At 37.0% G+C, this 20,797-nt stretch overlaps 1 protein-coding gene across 4 annotated transcripts in view; it reads left to right on the forward strand.

Annotated features, from left to right (window-relative positions):
- Positions 1 to 20,797, forward strand: part of sdk2b (sidekick cell adhesion molecule 2b) — a 428,287-nt gene that overhangs the window by 390,957 nt on the left and 16,533 nt on the right. For 2 of the 4 annotated variants that reach the window (XM_065262638.2, XM_065262641.2), the window contains exons 34-43: positions 594 to 650; positions 1,471 to 1,572; positions 1,667 to 1,782; positions 4,075 to 4,261; positions 5,327 to 5,464; positions 7,321 to 7,530; positions 7,651 to 7,776; positions 9,873 to 10,037; positions 10,130 to 10,270; positions 13,432 to 13,570. In XM_065262638.2, coding sequence (XP_065118710.2) covers positions 594 to 650; positions 1,471 to 1,572; positions 1,667 to 1,782; positions 4,075 to 4,261; positions 5,327 to 5,464; positions 7,321 to 7,530; positions 7,651 to 7,776; positions 9,873 to 10,037; positions 10,130 to 10,270; positions 13,432 to 13,570 — 1,381 coding nt within the window. The remainder of the gene's footprint in view (positions 1 to 593; positions 651 to 1,470; positions 1,573 to 1,666; positions 1,783 to 4,074; positions 4,262 to 5,326; positions 5,465 to 7,320; positions 7,531 to 7,650; positions 7,777 to 9,872; positions 10,038 to 10,129; positions 10,271 to 13,431; positions 13,571 to 20,797) is intronic. The other 2 variants (XM_065262640.2, XM_065262642.2) reach the window with 1 other exon arrangement.

A 20,797-nucleotide genomic window follows, 5' to 3' on the forward strand; every position in this document is an offset into this window, starting at 1 on the left:
TGCGCGCGTCTTGGACTAGCATATGAAACAAATCCAGCGTGTCATAAGCAGCTGCGCTTCTCTCTGTCTCACGTGCATGCGCTCTTGCATCTTTCCGAAGTCTAAACATAAACTAAAGTGGTAATCCTTACGTATTTGTTCAGTTTTATGCGTTTCATGCGAGCTGAGGTAAACTATCAAAATACCTGAGAGGTTTTTCCCCCGCCTGGCAAGCCGCCCGGACGTGACATGGGGGCGTGGCCGCATCGACGATCCCATTTTTTATTTGAAGTCGTGACACCCTTGTTTAAACCTTTTTTCTGCCATGTATTTTTTTAGGGCTGTCAAAAGATGAGTTACGATTAATCACATACAAAATAAAAGTTTGTGTTGCCATAATACATTTGTGTGTGTAATTATTATGTATATATAAATACACACATACAAGTAAACATTTAAGAAAATTGTTATGTATGTATGTATGTATGTATGCATGTGTGTATTTATATATACAAATAATTATGCAAAAGCAAACTTTTATTTTGTATGCGATTAATCGCAATTAATTTCTTGACAGCCCTAATTTTCATCATTGTCCTCTTGCTCTTCTTCAGCTCCTTACAGCATGCGAAACATCAGCGATTCCTCACTCACTCAGTATGAGCTGAACAGTAAGTCACCTTCTGTTTCTTCTATCAGTCCATAAAACTGATATATGGTTTTGTCTGACAAACAAAGCCTTTCTTAAATGTTGAGAATATGCTTGTGTCCCTTGTTTTGTCTAGCTCCTTTCAGAGAGCTTCTTCTCACCTCGCCGACTGCACACAAAAATTGTGTTTTGAGTTATGAAACCCCAAAACCCATTTTTTTGTCTGCATGTTGAAGAAATTTTAAAAACAGTGGTAGGACTTATTATTCGTTTAATATTCAGGCTAAATTGTTTTTTCATCTCTTTTTAAACCACCTTCATATGTTTAGTCGTTTCAAATAAGTTGTCATGTTGTGCTTCAAGCCACTCCTCCTTTACACAGTCTCCTCCTACTCTCCACCTATCTGCACCTCCCACATTGACACGCCCCTTTTCTAAGCCCCCTTCACATGTTTTCATGACACTTTAAGACCTCTGTCTGGTTTCTCTCTTCTGTTAACAGTTACAGGAAGAAAAGTGTGTCAGTAGGGTTCAGATAAAGATAACCAGACTGACTCATCTCTTTATTTTACCCTGACCGAAAACTGTGTTTTTACTCATTTCCCATACAAAGACAGGTTCGCAAAACAATTATGTTCCATACAGTAAAACATCTGCTGCAAGTGTTATGTTTTATCTTGTCTAGTTTGCAATCTTATCAACCCCTGCTATCTCAAATACAAAATGTCCAGTTAAAAATAACTGAAAAAATTGTGCTTAGCATTCTGTGTTGTCTTATAATCTGCCATCAGACATCATATAATGTAATATAAGCTGAAATTGTGATTTGTGTGCTTTCGTAGACCTTATGAAACACAAGCGCTATGAAATCCGAATGAGTGTGTATAACGCTGTGGGTGAAGGTCCCACCAGCTCACCGCAGGAAGTCTTTGTGGGAGAAGCGGGTAACAACTCTTCTTTATAAGCCTCTTCCATGTAAACATTTTGGATAAATCAGCTAAAAAAGGCAATGAATCAAAACTTCTTCAAATCCCACAGTTCCCACTGCACCGCCTCAAAATGTGGTCATCCAATCGGCTACTGCAACGCAGTTTGATGTGACGTGGGACCCGCCTCCACTGGAGACCCAGAATGGCGATATTCAGGGTTATAAGGTCAGAATTCGATGACTTCTTTAATAAATGCATGATTTATTTTCATTCAAATTACTCATAGTATTGTTACATAGTATGCATACTAAGTACTTCTTCAGCACATATGCTTAAAGGGCCCCTAATATGCCCATTTTTACAAGATGTAATATAAGTCTCAGGTATGCCCAGAATGTGTCCGTGAAGTTTCAGCTCAAAATACCCAATAGATCATGTCCAAAATGCCCCTATTCGGGTTGGAGCAAAAATGTGCTGTACCTTTAAATGCAAATGAGCTACTGCTTCTCACAACTTTACCAAAAGAGACTGTGAACACTTTCAGTTAATATCCGTTGATTCCTAGGAATACATTCTTAGTCAAAAGTATCTCACTATTGAGCTATGGTAGCTAGTGATGGGAGAAACAAAGCTTTTCGAAACCAATTGCTTCGAAAATGTATTTAGTTTTTCTAAGCGTTCGAAACACCACACACGCTGGCGACACCTGCTGGTCAGAAAAGTGTTAAAGCAAATTTGTCCAAACATTTCACAATTTATTTTACAAAATAATAGCAAAATTTTTATTAAAATATGTAAAAAAAATTTACTTAAGACATAATTTAAAGTGTAGTATGTGTTTTAAGTTTTATTTAGGGCAAACAAATCATTAAAACTAACTCCCTTTTTAATTATGCAAATGTTTTGTCATTAAATCTGTCTATAAACAAGTAGTAGACAAAATGGTAGTGTTATTAGTCAGAAGGATCAATGTTTCATGAACTTTCATAATAAAACTGACCCGAGTTCACCTAACCATATTAGTCACTGGTAATTTGTAATCGACTTCGCCTAGTGGCGAACCATCGGATTTTCGAAAGGTTTCGAAACAGTTATGACGTAATGAAGCCTCGTTTGCTAAAATCACGTTGACTTGGCAAGTTTAAAACACGCTCCGACCTAATTGATTCGAAACAAAAGATTTGTAAAAGTTTTGAAGCCTCATGAATCAGTGCTTTGAAAGTGACCATCACTATGTTATACAGCATACAACTCACTGAGGGTGGAAACTATGGTAATGAAGGACTGTCAGTCATTGGCTATGGGCGGGGCTTTATCAGTGTGACGTCATATTAAGAAGAGAATCACAATTGAATGTCTAATGAGTTTGCTTTGGATTAGTAGGGATAAAAAGGAGGTGGGTGGATTTTTTCATTGTTGGGTTGTTGTGTTCACACACAGAGCCGGCGCCAGACCATAACTAACAGGGGGGCACTTGGCTTCTAACAGGGGGGCACGCAATAGCAATAACTTGCAAAACAAGACATTAAAACAACAAATACAGTGCAAGCACACACTCATACAACTGGTACAGACTGTCAGCTCATTTCCCGTATAAAGTGCAAAAGACCACAAACTATGCGCAAAACTACTGAACTTCGACCGCGGCGTGAGCGCAAGCTGCTCGACGCAACAACAAACCGTCCTCATGCGGCGCAAGCCATTGAAATGAATGGGTTTCATAGCGCAGCGCACACCGCATCCTAGCTTTAAAAAAGCCGCTTTACCATAATCACGTCTATGCTGTTAACGGTCTATAGCCACACTTCACATTTAAGCTTACGTAATTTAAAACAACGCTAACTTACCTTTAAAATAGCTGAAGACGGCGTGTACGAACATTAAATTTCCTTAAAACAGTGTCCTGTAGATTTGTAAATTCCACCTCGACCTCTAATCTCTGAGTTTAAGCCAGTCTGTGTTTGCATGAGGTCAGATGAAGCAGGCGGTGCTGGTTCATTCTAAATGTTCTAATATCCATATTTTACACGAACCATAAAATGCCGTGAAAAAACACATTGCTAGTATCAACTCACAAATATGCTAAAGACGTAAGACGGGTGAGACGCAGCAATACATCCAATTAGAGAAACTGGTCTATTTTAATTAAAAAAAACATTTATCAACTATATTTTCCTCATTTGATTATATTACAAGTCATGAAACATTCAATGTTTAATTTATTTTAATTATTCTTGATATATATTAAATTAATAAAAAACTTTGTAGGGGGGGCACAACAACCTGTTTGGGGGGGCACTGCCCGCGAATGCCCCCCCCCTTGACGCCGGCCCTGTTCACACATTGCCAACACACATTTATGTCCAAATTGGATTTTGCACAATAGTTGCCCTTTAATTCATTCATTATAAACAGTGGAATGTGTGTTAAATTTACTTATGTCTATTTAGTTTATGTCCTTGTGCATAAATCACACACTTGCTTGATACAAGCGTAAATTGTTGTTTACCCCTGCAGATTTTCTTTTGGGAATATAAGCGAAAAAATGAGACGGAGAAACTTCGCACTCTCTTCCTTCCTGAGGGAGGGGTGAAGCTGAAGAATCTAACAGGCTACACCACCTACATGATCAGCGTTGCTGCTTTCAACGCAGCTGGGGATGGACCTCGCAGCCCGCCGACCAGAGGAAGAACGCAACAAGCTGGTAAAGAACCTTAAGGGAGTCCTTATCTATTTCTTTCAGGGTCTTCGCGTATATCAACATAGATAACAAGAAAACGTTGGTTCTGGCTCTTGTGCTGGGAACATGATATACTGAGAACTGGAAGGCCATTATCGTAGTGTTCCATTACTGTGATAACCCATGCTTGGATAACTCTCATTTTTTTGTACTTGTTAGAGGTGGCAGTCCATGGTATTTCAGATGCAGTCAGACCACCTAGAGTCTACGACTCCTGGTTACATTTACATTTAATAAGTTAACAAATGCGTTTTTATCCAGTACCCAGACAGCAGTCGACTGCGGCCCGGATCCACACTGAGATCAACAGCTCTGGTGTGGATTCGGCATGGAGTCGTCTGCTGTCTGGATATTTCTAATAAATTGAGAGATATGTCTTATAAATAGAGAGCATTTAACATTTTGTATACATTTTGGGTAAAATCGAAGTAAACACATGGGGCATATGTATGGCTGCACTCCTGAAAGGTCAAGGCATCATGCGTGTGATACTGTACAAACCTATCAATGTCACTTTTTTTAGTGTGGTAAAACATTCCAATTGAAGCAGAACTGCTATGTCAAACAAAATAATTAAAGCATGCCAAGATCACGTAGTCATAAAGGTTTCTTAAAGCGGGTGATTAATTGACAGTAAACACGGTTGGTCAGGGGTTTGGAATTATGGAAACTATTTGAAATTATTTATTTGTCCAAACACTTCTGGAATTTTAACCATTGCTGACAGCTGGCCAAGTTACTCTTTGCTTCCAATCTGTAGATTTTCCATCCCTGGTTTGGATAAAAGCTAAACTATTTTAGAGAAAGCTGTGAATAACATAAAATGATTTTGCCTGATGCTGTGAAGTATCTAGTTGGTTTTAAACTAGCTGTTTTTCTTCTATTTTTTTGTCGCTATGTAATGCCTGCTCTTCTTTTTTCATTAAGAAATAGACAGACAAAATATGAAGTAATTTTGTAGCTGTTTTTAGTTTCAACAAGGATTAGACAGGCGTGTCACATTTGTATCACATTATTTTCCTCTTTCAGCTCCCAGTGCTCCCAGTTTCATCCATTTCAGTGAGCTCACCACCACCTCCGTCAACGTCTCCTGGGGCGAGCCGGTCTTTCCTAATGGCATCATCGAAGGCTACAGACTCATCTACGAGCCCTGCATGCCTGTTGATGGTCAGTGTTTCTCTTGTTTTTATTGTATGATATGTCAAGAGTCACGAACACTTTTAATACACTGAGGGTTCGGGACTTTTAACTTCCTGTTGGGTGCCATTCATGTACAACTTTTAGGGGTAGTTTCCCAGACATGGCTTAAGGGGATAGTTCACCCAAAAATGTTCACCCAAAAATGGAAAATAATGTCATTAATGACTCACCCTCATGTCATTCCAAACTCGTAAGACCTCCGTTCATCTTCAGAACACAGTTTGAGATGTTTTATATTTAGTCCGAGAGCTTGTTGACCCTTCATTGAAAATCTACGTACGGTATAGTGTCCATGTCCAGAAAGGTAATAAAAACATCAAAGTAGTCCTTGTGACATCAGTGGGTCAGTTAGAATGTGTTGAAGCATCGAAAATACATTTTGGTCCAAAAATGAAGACTTTATTCAGCATTGTCTTCTCTTCCCAGTCTGTTGTGAAGCGTAGGCGACACTAAAGTTACGTGACTGCAGTGACGTGGATGACGTGTTATCCTCAGACATGTTTGCAAAGTTTTTTTTTTTATTAAACTTACAGTGTGCGTCTCCCTCCGACTGTAAACTAAGGCCGAGCGCACAAAAAAAAACAGCTGGGGCGCACCATATAACACGTAAGCCACGGCGTACGTCATCCGCGGCGTACGTCATCCACATTACTGCAGTCACGTGACTTTAGTCTCACGCATGCAGTTCACAAAAGATGTGAAAGAGAAGAAAATGCTGAATAAAGTCGTAACTGTTTTCGATGCTTCAACACATTCTAACTGACCCACTGATGTCACATGGACTACTTTGATGTTTTTATTAACTTTCTGGACATGGACAGTATACCGTATGTAGATTTTTAATGAAGGGTCAACCAGCTCTCGGACTAAATATAAAACACCTTATACTGTGTTCTGAAAATAAACAGAGGTCTTACGAGTTTGTTGAGTCATTAATGACATTATTTTAATTTTTGGGTGAACTATCCCTTTAAGTCTAGTCCGAGATTAAAATGCTTGAATGCAGCTTGCACTGACAAATCTTAAATTATATCAGTGCCATTAATTTGTCTCAAGATGCAAGCTTTGTTTGTAAAAACTACTTAAATGTCCTAAAATAACCTGGATTAAACTAAACCTTGTGTGGGAAACCACCCCTTAAACTTGTGTCTTATTTTCATAAAAGTAAATTTTTTTAACGTCTAGTAATACTACTGGGTTTTATTTACTTGGCTTGTTACTAATTGCAGAATAGTGTGCAAGTGTGTGTTTGTGTGCATGGGTGTGGGTGTGGGCTCCTAAAGAGGCACATGATGATACCTCAATTCCAAATTTGGGAAGTAAATATAGGGGGTGTATTAAGAGAATACAACCACCACAAATATTATTTCTCAGTTATGTTGTAGTTCCTTAAAAAGTTATCTGGCAAGGTTGTATTTACATTAAGGCATTTTACAGGCTGACTTAGTGTATTCAAAGTCTTAAGGATTCCAATTTATGTTACATGGGAATTGAACCTATGACCTATGGCATTGCTAGTGTCATGCTCACCAACTGAGCTACATAAACACTGAATTTTTTTACTTGCATTTGTTGCTCGGCAAGTGTTCATTTTATATTACATTACATTACATTTACCTTGTGCATTTGGCAGACTTATGCTATACATATCAAGCTATATGTATGTGTGATCCCTGGGAATTGAACCCACGACATATGTGTGCCGCAGAAGCAGTGCTCCACCAACACTTTTTTTAACGAAATTAGATGGATGGCCTCTGTACGTGTGAGCGTGTATGTGTAGAGCTCTTGTTGCCTGAACTAAACGTAGTGTGTTTGTCTAGAGTCCTCAGTGGCCTGTGTCGACTGTCTTCACTCCCCCTCCCCCCCAGGCGTCAGTAAAATCGTGACGGTGGACGTGAAGGGAAACGCACCCCTGTGGCTGAAAATCAAAGACCTGGCTGAAGGCGTCACGTACAACTTCCGCATCCGTGCCAAAACCTTCACTTACGGTCCAGAGGTGGAGGCCAACATCACCACGGGACCTGGAGAAGGTTTGCACGCATAAATCCGTGTGTCTCAAACAAAAGAAATATTAATGTTGTCCCTCATTCGGAAATCTCTATATATGTTTAACTTACAGAACTTTTACACCTTTTCTTTCTTGTGATTAGGAGCCCCGGGCCCTCCTGGAGAACCCTTTATCTCTCGATATGGCTCCGCCATCACCATCCACTGGGCTAACGGGGATCCCGGACGAGCACCTATCACACGCTACGTTATAGAGGCCAGACCCTCAGGTGAGATCAGAAATATTATATTAATAATAATAATATCAGAAAAATTGAAAGCCATTGCATAGCGGCTAGCGCACAGGCAGCTATGCAACACAGGTTTCAATCTATGGCGATCCCATTGTTCCTGTTGTTTCTCAGCTACCTCTGCCATTAAAGTGTGACATAACCCATAAAATAATAATAAAAGTGCTTTAATTTAGAGAAGGTGGTATACAATTATTTTGTAAGCAAATCAGTTTATCCAAATAAGAGATTTAGCCCTGGTTTCAGAGACAAGGCTTAAGACTAGTCTAGTCTAAAACACATGTTTGGGCTGTCTCAAAAAAAAAAAAAAAAAATAGTAGCCTACTGACAGATCTTAAAATATGCCACTGCTACTTATCTCAAGATACATACCAATAACGTCTTTATATTTATAAAAGATGCTTAAACATTACTTTAGCTAAGCCTTGTCTGACTTTTAAAGGAAAACAGCACCTTTTTTCAATATTTTACTATGTTCTTACCTCAACTTGGACGAATTAATACATCCCTGTCTTTTTCCAATGCGTGCACTTAATCTTTGTACAGCGCGTCATGAATGTGTTAGCATTTAGCCTAGCCCCATTAATTCCTAAGGATTCAAACAGGGATAAATTTAGAAGCCACCAAACACTTCGTTGTTTTCCTTATTTAAAGACTGTTACATGAGTAGTTACACGAGTAAGTGTGGTGGGACAAAATAAAACGTGGCGATTTTTTTAAGCAGATAAAAAATTAGAACTATAGTGTATGGCGAAAGAGCACTTATTTTGCAGCACTTTGACCTCGGCTCGTAATATTCCTTCCGTCAATATTACTGCACCCGAGGTCGAAGTGCTCCAAACTCCTCTTCAGCCATACAATATAGTTTTCATTTTTGATTGGCTTAAAGGTGACATAGAATGATTGAACGGGCTATTTATCCTTGTTCTGTGATGTGACATGTAGACAAAAAAATTTTTGTTTGGGTCTGTAATGCCTTAGAAGCTTCCTAAAAACCTCTCTCAGATAGCTCTATTAGGGTGGGGGATTTTAAACAAGTGGTTTTGCACCTATTTGGCTCCCCCTACTGGCTTAACTTGCAATCTCATTACTGATTGGCTGACTTTGCTGCCACTCAAAAAATGTAGCCAATTATTTTAAAGTGGAGGGGCAGTTAGATGCCTGTGATGTCATAAGCATCAGTTTTTCAGATTGGGCCGTTTTCTTGCTGACATTTCTAAAAGAGGAATTACTATGAGACTGAGATGTTTAGCATGTTTAGCACTTTTTGTATGTTCGTGAATGCGGGTAGACTTCCATTATTCAACAAAGAAAAAGTAAAAATGTTTTTTCATTCTCTGTCCCCTTTAATAAATCGCCACGTTTTATTTTGTGCCACCATGCTTACTCGTGAAAACATGGAAAACATGGAAGTGTTTGGTGGCTTCTAAATTCATCCCTGTTTGGATCCTAAGGAATGAATGGGGCTAGGCTAAATGCTAACACATTCACGACACGCCATACAAAGATTAAGTGCACGCAATGAAAAAAGATAAGCATGTATTAATTTGTCTAAGTTGAGGTAGGAACAAAGTAAAATATTGAAAAAGAGTGGTGTTTTCCTTTAAATCCATTCGAAGCGCAGCCAAAACCCACGTACAGTCTTTTTCAACAATGAAGAGTGATTTCTGAAGAGTCTCGGTCTTGTGAAAAGTTGCTGGCAGCGTCTTGTGTCACAGATGTGAGCACTTTGATTGACAGGGCAGATCAGATTACCTCTGAAAAGAAGTTTAACGTGAGAAGAGAAAATCGTCTGGTGGAGATGCAGATGGGATTGATTTAAGAAACTGTGTGTGTGTGTATTAAGTGATGTTTCCCAGACCATCATTGCTGTTTGCACTTGGTATAACTTTTTTATTATTATTTGAAGGTAATTTCTTTATCTGTCCTGACATGTGAAATGTCTTATAAAAGATAGCTTTTGGATTAATAGTTATCAAACCTTTAGGGTTACCAAATGTATAGGACATATAAAAGTAATGAATTATCTAGACCATTTTGCATAAATGACTTTTCTTTTTAAAAATGATGTTCAGATGAAGGCCTATGGGACATCTTAATCAAGGACATCCCCAAAGAAGTGACATCATACACCTTTAACACGGATATCTTGAAACAGGGAGTCAGCTATGACTTCCGAGTCATCGGTGTGAATGATTATGGGTACGGTTCTCCGAGCCAGCCCTCGCCATCTATATCAGGTTTGTCTAGATCACCTGATTTGTTTTGTGTTAAGGTAGATTGATTAATTGTCTCATTTCTTTTAATGATCAATGCATTTCTTCACGTCCAGCTCAAAAGGTTGCTCCATTCTACGAGGAATGGTGGTTTCTGGTGGTGGTGGCTCTGGTTGGCCTGATTTTCATCCTGCTTCTAGTTTTCATCCTCATCATCAGAGGCCAAAGCAAGAAATATGCCAAGAAATCTGATTCTGGTATGACAGCGTTTATAGATGGGTTTTGGTAGAGCGGTCAAAAGATTAATCGCCATTAATTGCATACAAAATACAAATTTGTGTTGGCATAATATATTTGTGTGTGTATTGTGTGTAATTATTATGAATATGTACATTTTTATTTATTTATGTGTGTATATATATATATATATATATATATATATATATATTAGGGCTGTCAAAAGATTAATCGCGATTAATCGCATCCAAAATAAAAGTTTGTGTTTACATAACATATGTGTGTGTACTGTGTATAATTATTATTTATATATAAAAACACACCCAATCATGTATATATTTAAGAAAAAATTGTTATATTTATATATAAAATATTTATATTTATATATAATATAAATTATAGAAATGTATATACAGTATTTAAATGCAAATATTTCTTAAATATATACATGAATGTGTGTGTATTTATATATACATAATATTTATACACAGTACACACACATATGCTATGTAAACACAAACTTTTATGTTGGATGCGATTAATCGCGATTAATCTTTTGACAGCCCTAATATATATATATCCGTATGGTTCAATTAAAAGTTAAAAAGGTTAAAATTTCAAAATACATTTGCAAATTACTTGCATACATTCTTTTCAGTCTAAAATGTCTGGTTTTTATTTTGGGGGATAATTGCAAAAATGTCATGTGGTGTAACTGGTCTGTGTCAATTGGTGGAACTAGTATTTTTTAAATGAAAATATAAATATATTAATTAAAAAAGTGGAAAAAAATATAATCATCTAGCTTAATGTAATATGATTTCTTTACATACATTTTTACATAATTTGTCAAAGAGTATTTAGAAAACAGAACTTTTTTAGCATATGTCAGGACAAATATTACAAAAACGCATTAAAAATTACATTTAGAAAATTTTTACAATATTTTTTTGTTGATGATTACGCTTACATGCCATCCAGGTGAATAAAATATTTAATATTTTTCATGCTTTGGCGCTATTGACGGTTACACCATTTGACATTTTCTTAACTTTCATAAAAATGGTGCCAATGTAATTTTTTATTGCATTAAATGAACATAAATACACAATGTGCACTGAAATAAATGTGCATTGATTTTTGAATTTCTCATCTTGCCAAACCGTTTTTGTCACATACGCAAATGTTTCTTAAATACATACATCCATGTGTGTGTATTTATATATACAAAATAATTACACACAACGCACACACATACATTTTGCAAAAACTATCTTTTATTTCGTATGCGATTCATCTTTTGACAGATCACATTTCAAGCTGGTCTTAACCTGGCAAAGATGGTTAAGCTGGTCTTCCTGTCTGGTCAAGCTAGTGGGTCAGCTTGTTGTATCTGGTGGGTTAGCTGGTCTTCCAGCCTAAGCAGCTAAGGCCAGCTTGTCCAGCTAAAAAGTTGCCAAATCTCTCTAAAACCAACCTGCTACACCAGCTTTCCCAGCTTAAATCAGGCTTTTCAGTAGGGCTGTCTTTAGTGTTTGTCTGTCTATACGTTGTCATTCTGTCTGTTTTGTGTGTATTTGCTTTTGCCAAAGGTTCATTTAGTTCACTCAGTCACAGAATGAAGCAACATTAAAGTAGCTGTGACATCATCAGTGTGTGGTCAGCATTTCTGCATTGAAGGAATAGTCCATTTTCTTAAAAGAAAAATCCAGATAATTTACTCACCACCATGTCATCCAAAATGTTGATGTCTTTCTTTGTTCAGTCGAGAAGAAATTATGTTTTTTGAGGAAAACATTGCAGGATTTTTCTCATTTTAATGGACTTTAATAGAGCCCAACATTTAATACTTAACTCAACACTTAACAGCTTTTTTCAACGGAGTTTCAGCAGACTATAAACGATCCCAAACGAGGCATAAGGGTCTTATCTAGCGAAAATATTGTCATTTTTGACAAGAAAAATAAAAAATATGTTCTTTTAAACCACAACTTTTCGTCTAGGTCCGGTCCAGCGTGACCTAACGTAAATGCGTAGTGATGTAGGGAGGTCACGTGTTACATATATAAAACGCACATTTGCGGACCATTTTAAACAATAAACTGACACAAAGACATGAATTAGTATCAGTTGACATACAACAACGTAGGAATGGTCCTCTTTAAACACACTTGTAAACACTGGGGCGGAGTTTCGAGTTCGTCCTCTGTGACCTCTTGACGTCATGACGTATTGCGTGGGGTCACGCTGACGTATCACGACCGGATCTAGACGAAAAGTTGCTGTTTAAAAGAGCATATTTTTTATTTTTCTTGTCAAAAATGACAATCGTTTTGCTAGATAAGACCCTTATGCCTCGTTTGGGATCGTTTAGAGTCCGTTGAAACTCCGTTGAAAAAAACTGTTAAGTGTTGAGTTAAGTATTAAATGTTGGGCTCTATTAAAGTCCATTAAAATGAGAAAAATCCTGCAATGTTTTCCTCAAAAAACATAATTTCTTCTGGACTGAACAAAGAAAGACATCAACATTTTGGATGACATGGTGGTGAGTAAATTATCTGGATTTTTCTTTTAAGAAAATGGACTATTCCTTTAAGCACACAGACTGCAATAGTGTTGCAGGGCAGGGCAGCCGTTTAGGTCACTAAACACATCACACATACTGAGGGTGCGCGAGAGGCCTAGTTTTCAATTTCCACACAAAGACATTATCTCATACAAACACACATCTACTTTTAACACACACACACAGCATTCACATACTGTACCACTTGCCCATCCAGCGCACTGTTTTGTCTTCCCAGACAGTTAAGTGACCTCGATACCCATGACTTCTCCTTTATACTATAGTTACATACCGTAAATAACAAATATTTTGACTTTAAGCCAGTGTTTGGGAAAACTGAACTGGAACAGAAGATGAAAAAAAATCAAACTCGAACATTTTATAATTGTTTAGATAACCACAAGTCCTCCAGCCACACTTTGGTGACATTTGTTGGTGCAGTTGTTATAATCAAGTCTGAAACTGAATCAATTTCTATTCCATTAATGCACTTAGACGCAAAGCATGTTTGACAGTTTGTTGTGATATGGTAAAATCCTCCAAAATATTTATTGAAACATAAATAGCCAGACTGCCAGCTGTATTCACATAGTGTATTTCTTTATTTTTATACAGGCAACAACTCCAACTGCAATGCTCTAGCACACGGAGAGATGGTCAGCCTGGACGAGAGCCGCTTCCCTGCCTTGGAATTAAACAATCGACGACTGTCCGTCAAAAATTCTTTCTGCCGCAAAAATGGCGTTTATACCAGGTCGGTGAGATGTTTCTTACTTTCGTTGTTGGTTTACCTTTTTTCAATCACTGTCTTTTTTCCTTTAATAATCACTGCAGAGGGATTTGAATCAGAAATATGTGGTGGGTGAGTTTTTCCTTCAACAGATTTCCAGCATTTTATGCCAACATCACATGATGGGTTTTACATTATGGCTGGAACGGTAATAAGAAAAAAAATGGTCAATTCAAGCACTGTAATACCTTTAAAAGCATAATGCCAGCAGTCACTTTACACACAAAAAGCATTCTGAATGGATGATTGTCATGACTTAAATCATTTACTATATGGGCTTATTTTTTCTTTGCAAATACAGTAGTTTCCCATTATGTTTCAACCACGTGGCAGTACTGAAACCAAAATAGATCATGAAAAAATAATGGAATTACCAAACAGCTCTCTTCATAAGATCCTACTTTCCATCGTAAAACTCAGCATTAAAGTCTAGATGGAAAAAAATCTCTTTTATTTGTCAAAGCCTAAGTGAAATAACAGATTCTGGTTGGTCATTTCACCTTTACTGCCAAAAGTCTCTCTAAAACGTATTTGTTTACAAAGTATTCATAAAATTCATATCAAAACATAGCTGGATGATAATATATGCAATGTTTATTTATACACTCACCTAAAGGATTATTAGGAACACCATACTAATACTGTGTTTGACCCCCTTCGCCTTCAGAACTGCCTTAATTCTACGTGGCATTGATTCAACAAGGTTCTGAAAGCATTCCTTAGCAATGTTGGCCCATATTGATAAGATAGCATCTTACAGTTGATGGAGATTTGTGGGATGCACATCCAGGGCACGAAGCTCCCGTTCCACCACATCCCAAAGATGTTTTATTACCCTTTTAGTACAGTGAACTCATTGTCATGTTCAAGAAACCAATTTGAAATGATTTGAGCATTGTGACATGGTGCATTATCCAGAGGATGGGTACATGGTGGTCATAAAGGGTTGGACATGGTCAGAAACAATGCTCAGGTAGGCCGTGGCATTTAAATGATGCCCTATTGGAACTAAGAGACCTAAAGTGTTTACGCCAAATTCTGACTCTACCATCTGGATGTCTCATCAGAAATCGAGACTCATCAGACCAGGCAACATTTTTCCAGTCTTTAACTCTCCAATTTTGGTGAGCTTGTGCAAATTGCAGCCTCTTTTTCCTATTTGTAGTGGAGATGAGTGGTACCCGGTGGGGTCTTCTGCTGTTGTAGCCCATCCGCCTCAAGGTTGTGCGTGTTGTGGCTTCACAAATGCTTTGCTGCATACCTCGGTTGTAACGAGTGGTTATTTCAGTCAAAGTTGCTCTTCTATCAGCTTGAATTAGTTGGCACTTATTAGTCGGTTACTTATCTGTATACGGCTCTTTTCACTGTCCTCAAAACGGGCTGATGTCTTTCTTGTTCTATAAAGTCCCTCCGTGACCTATAATGCTGAGATTGATCCAGGTGTGCAGATGAACAATTTAATAATCAGGTGTAGAAATCCGTCCTATTATCACTCTTTGGTTCTTAGTCTCCGCCTTTATTCAACCTGGTTCACCTTGACATGGATAAAAGGTCTTGTGGTCTTTGAGGTGATGCCAGTCTCTTTCCTCTGGCTGGAGATGAAGGGAAGGTGTAGAAGGAATGTGCAGATGAAGTTTCACAAGCTTTGTTCTCTTACCAGTAAAAGTTTAAGATGCAATGCAAAGTAAATGAATAAGTCATGAAGTGGAAAGGTGATAGGGGCATCAAAATGAAGAAAATTAAGACTTCATTTCTACTGCAAGGATTTTCTTCAGCAGGGTTGAGTGTTAGTACCATACACAATACACAACACATGGCTACAGTATGTTTGAGGGATTGTCACCAGTGGTCACAAACATGATAATTTTTCTGTGCCTGTCTGCGGTTTCTCAAACAAATCCGACCCTCATAATAAAAGCTTTATGTACAGCGTAAAATCATTTGTTTTCTATGGACTTCAAAGCATTGTGGTAACTCATCCCCAAAAATGTTGAGGACATAATTTTGGGAAGGAACTATCATTTTATTTAATGTGATTAGATTTAGATGTGTGATGTTTTATACTTTCTCTCATTTTCATTTTAACAATTTACTAACATGAGTGATTTTTTTTCTAGATTGCAGATAGCTGACCAGGCATGTTTACAACACACACACACACACACACAAACACAGATAGCCGTCAGCAGATTCTGCAGGTCACACACACACACACACACACACACACACACACACACACACACACACACACACACTCACTCACACACACATTTTCACACACACACACACACACACACACACACACACACATCTTTTGAACTGGAATCAGTGTTTGAAAGCATGACAGCGGTTAGATTGTGCAGAAACAGAGGGATCTGTCTAAAGATGTATTCATTATCTGAATGAAGTCAACATGGGGTCAGAGGTTACATCATCATCTCCAGCTGTTTTGTCTCCATCCTGAGTCCCACCCATGGTCAAGGAGAAAATTGTTTCTCTTAAACAGCAGACCAGAGATCAAGAATTTCAGGGTCTCAAATTGTGCTCAGATTTGCTATTAAGATGCGTTTTTGTCGATCGAATCACAAGTAGACGAGACACACTTGGTGTTTTAATCCCCCTCTTTTTTCACATTTGACCGCTTCTGTCCTGAGTGCTTTGAATGTATAGAGCCAGAAAAGAAAAGAAAAAAAAAAAATATATATATATATATATTGTGCATATATATATATATATATATATATATATATATATATATATATATATATATATATATATATATATATATATATATATATATATGAAGAGTTTGGTTCCAAAACGCAATAAATCCATTTTGACAAATTTTTGTAAAAACGTGTTTTCTATATCAAGAAAGTGACAAGATGAAAACCACTATTTTCTGTTACAAACTTTCACATAGCATCTTTAGGTTATAAAAACATAAAAAATTCAAATCCATAACTTGATTTTCAAAGATTTATTATAAAAACGAATTATTTTTTCCACAAAGTGCAATAAATCCATGACAAGTTTTCTTTCACAATTCTATAAATCTATTCAATCAATATACAGGGTTCCCGCGGGGTCTTAAAAAGCCTTAAAAGCATTGAATTTATGAATTTGGAAATAATACCTTAAAAAGACTTAAAAAAGTCTTAAATTTTGATGTCTGGGTCTTAAAAATTGTGCTGTATGTAACTTCTCCATATTGTATTTTTCCTTAAAAGTTTCTTTGTCGACCACATTTTGATTAAATCAGGGATGCAAACACATCGCTTTTAAGCGCCTGCGCCTTTTTATTATTAATGCCATTTTGGTTGCGAGCACATCGTGTCTCTCCCGATGAGTCTGCTGTACGTTCACATGCTCTCTGTTTCTCGATGAATTGGGTGCGACATGAAGCGAGTTCAGCGTAACATGTTTCTGAACTTGAGCAGAGTTGTATTCATAGAGGTTTTCACGGAGGACCGGGTCCGATTAACATTATGTGTAAAACCCGAGTCGATAGGAAAACGGCCGTGATCAAGGTCAGTCAGCGCTAATGTTCACGTGCAGTTTCAAGCTGCGTGCCTCCGTTTCTATTGCGATAACAACTGGCTTGGTTTGAAAGTCACGACCACGCGCTGCACTTTCTTTCTCCGTCCCTTTGTTTAATAATATTCTTATTAATGAACCATCTTTTTATATCTAAAAAGTTTGCTCAAAGATCACAAAGATGGTAGCAAAAAAGCAATGTGAATGTTAATTAAGCCCATTGCACGAGCAAAGCTCAAGCTGACTCTAGATATAAAAAACGCAAAGCTCTAATATAAAGTCACCAGTCACTGGGACAGCAAGTAGACTTTTGAATCTAAAATAATAAGTGGATTAAGCTCTTTTAATCTGCAAGAGAGGAATTAAAAGAGGCACTTTTACTGCTTCTGCTCTATCTAAAAAAGGAAAGAAAACTACATAAACCATAACACACACCGATTACATTTATAATCTCTAGACCTGCACTTTCTATCATTAATATACTATACATATTATTGTATTCAAAAGAGTTTGATAAAAGGGGTCATCTACACAAGTATTGCTTCATATGTCAGTGCAAAAACAGTAAAGTGTTTTGTGATGCTTTGACAAACATTGTCAGCTTTGTTCATTTATGGTTGGATTTATGAAATATAATGTGAAATTAATATAAATGAATGCAGCCAGATGGAAGGCCCTGGATACGTTGCAGGAGGTGGCCAGGAAGAAGAGGAAGAAGGAGTAAAGCAAGAAGAAGTGCTAGATAGTTCAATAAGAGTTTTGGTTTAACATAAAAAATGAAATTGAATATTCCAAATTAATGTCGGCGTCTTTTGATTTTCGAATTTCATTTTTCTCTATATACCTAGGTTGGTAGGGATGGCAGGGGTCTGTGGCAATGTAGCCTAAGTATCTGGATATTTGCCTGGGTGTGAGGGCTTAGATTACCTTTCTCTTTTTTGAACATACATGTGTTTGCATCTCTGTTTGTTTAATAAAGTAGTATAAATAAAGAGTGGCGGATCCAATAATTGAGAACGCAACACAGTCCCGGGTCACAGTACAAAATACTGCGAACACGTGATACCTTCAGTAAATGAAGATCACCACAATCATAGACTGCAACACAACACAGCAACAGGCAAAGGAGAAGCGGGAAAAATCAAAGAAAATCTCAGAAATTCCTTAACAACTTTACATTGTTTGGCAAACTTTCTATGGCCTACTGAAAAAAATTTTTCACACTTGCTTGGCTTATAATCTTTTTACCCATTTCACATCGGAAAAATAAATGAACACAAGTTTAAGTATTTTAGTTTTTCTTTGCTGGTAGGGACGTGAAATGGGTATTAATTTTTTATATAAATGGTCTTAAAAAGGTCTTAAAAAGACTTGAATTTAACTTGAAGAAACCTGTAGGAACCCTGAATATATAAATGTGCATTAATCTTTGCCATTTTATATTCATTTAGTTGAACAGTTGTACACACTGATTAAAAAAAGAAACATTAATGGCATTAATCAAAACACTTACTTTGTCATATTACAGTTTTTTTCAATTGCTAAACAACAGTGAGCACAACTGCAGCGACATGTGCAAAACTCTAACTACAGTCTGCACTACCAAAAGTCACCTGAGCACAACTTTTAACACATGGCTCAAAACAGCTCATTGCAGCCAAACACTAAACATAACCCTCACTGAGATAACACACACTGTCACTCACAACACACTGAGAGGAAAAACACTAACAGCAAACACCAATACACAAAATACAACTACAATAACTTTTTATCTTTACAGTTTCAACAATTTCAGTGATGTCACACGAAGTAATGTTTTCTTCAAATAATGATTTATTTATTGATTTATCACATGATTTATAATTTTTTTTTTTCAGAACATCATAATTCTTTAAGGTAAATGAAAATTAGCAGTTTGCTTCAGTAGTCCGCAGTAATTTACGGAATTACAGTAATGAGAAAATAAAGGTAGAAACTAAAAGTACATGAAAGGTAATATTTTATATATATAAAATATATATATGAAATTGCAATCAGCAGTGTTTCAAAAAGGCACAATGCTGAAATCAATTCTGTTTTGAATGTGTGGTTGACAGTTTTGACAGCAGTGTGTTAGCATTTGAACAAAGTGCTGTAAATCCACAGTGTTGTGCAGGTTGTGGTTAAAGTCATGGAATAAGTGTGTAAAGTTTTGAAAACTGTGTTCAAGCAATGAAAAACGAACTAGAGTTTGGTCCACATGAACTGCTGCTGTGCAGACTGTAGTTACAGTTTTGCACATGCGACTCCAGTTGTGCCCACTGTCGTTTAGCAATCGAAAAAAACTGTAAGAACACTGTCATTGCTGCACGGTTATACTTGACGTCGTCGCTTAACATTTTTCACAGCGATCAGCTGTGATTCTCGTTGACTTTGAGTAAAATTATGGAAAGTTTTTCATAAGATCCCTTGGGGTCAATGTGTTATCATGTCAGAAACTTGATGCTGTCGGGAGAACAAGCGATCGTCTCCCGAGTGCATTTCGTGTCAATTATTAGATCTTACGTTAGGCTTACGTTTCTTTTCCGTCACAGAAAACCACAGGTTTATCAATGCTATTAAAGTATTATTTTGTTTTTGTTTGTTTGTTGACGTCACAAAGTACAAAGTAGATGAGGAAAACTAGGACTCTGTACTCAACACGGCACCATTGTTTGTTTACATTGCGTGGAATGGTGCGCTGTAATTTGTGGAGGGGATTTATTGCATTCTGTAGAAAAGGAGGAGTGGCGTTTATTGCGTTGAAAAAGGGAGAAAAGATGACAGAATAACATGGCGGATATTGGATTTTGCGTAAAATTAAGAATTTACAGTAACTCATTTTTTTCAAAAATGGCATTTATTGCGTTTTGGAACCAAACTCTTCATATATATATATATATATATATATATATATATATATATATATATATATATATATATATTTACAAAAAAAAACGATTTACATGCACAAAATAAAAATACATATTTATAAAATACGTTTCACAAAGGAAAACACAAATGTACAACTTTGTATGAAAAGTTTTGAATGTTTAAAATTGCGAGTTTATCGTGACTGTGAATGTGTGAATCGTCTTTTTCGTGTGTGAATCGCCTTGGATTTGTTTGTGTGTGTGTTTTTTGAGACTTTGCTGGCAGTGTGCTTCTCCAACGTGGGTCACTCGTACTCTTTAGCCAATCATAACCCGCCAAAAGCGCTTCGGTTTAGGGTAAGATTTGGTGTTTGCGTTAGGATGTCATTTTAAGTATTGGTTTGTACCTTTTTTCATTATTTACTTTTTATATTTTAAGATTTTTAAACCATTGTCGCCTGGCATTAGGGTTAGAGTTGGGTTTGGGTAAGGATGTCATTTTATGGAAATCTAACCCTAAACCAAAGCGACAATGGTTTGAAAATAGGACAAAACAGTTGAGTAACAAATACGTGACAGTGACACATAAACAGAAATGTGTGACATGTTCACTCAAAAAGCCAGAAAACCGTGTCAGTGTCACGCAAAAAACTCACAAATTTACGTGACTATAGATACGTATTTTCATGATACTGGGTTGAAATGGCATATACAGTAAATGCAAGATCAGAGTCAACAGTGCAGTAAGTGAAGCATAAGC

The sequence above is a fragment of the Paramisgurnus dabryanus genome, chromosome 1, assembly GCF_030506205.2.
Source record: "Paramisgurnus dabryanus chromosome 1, PD_genome_1.1, whole genome shotgun sequence".
Lineage (NCBI taxonomy): Eukaryota > Metazoa > Chordata > Actinopteri > Cypriniformes > Cobitidae > Paramisgurnus > Paramisgurnus dabryanus.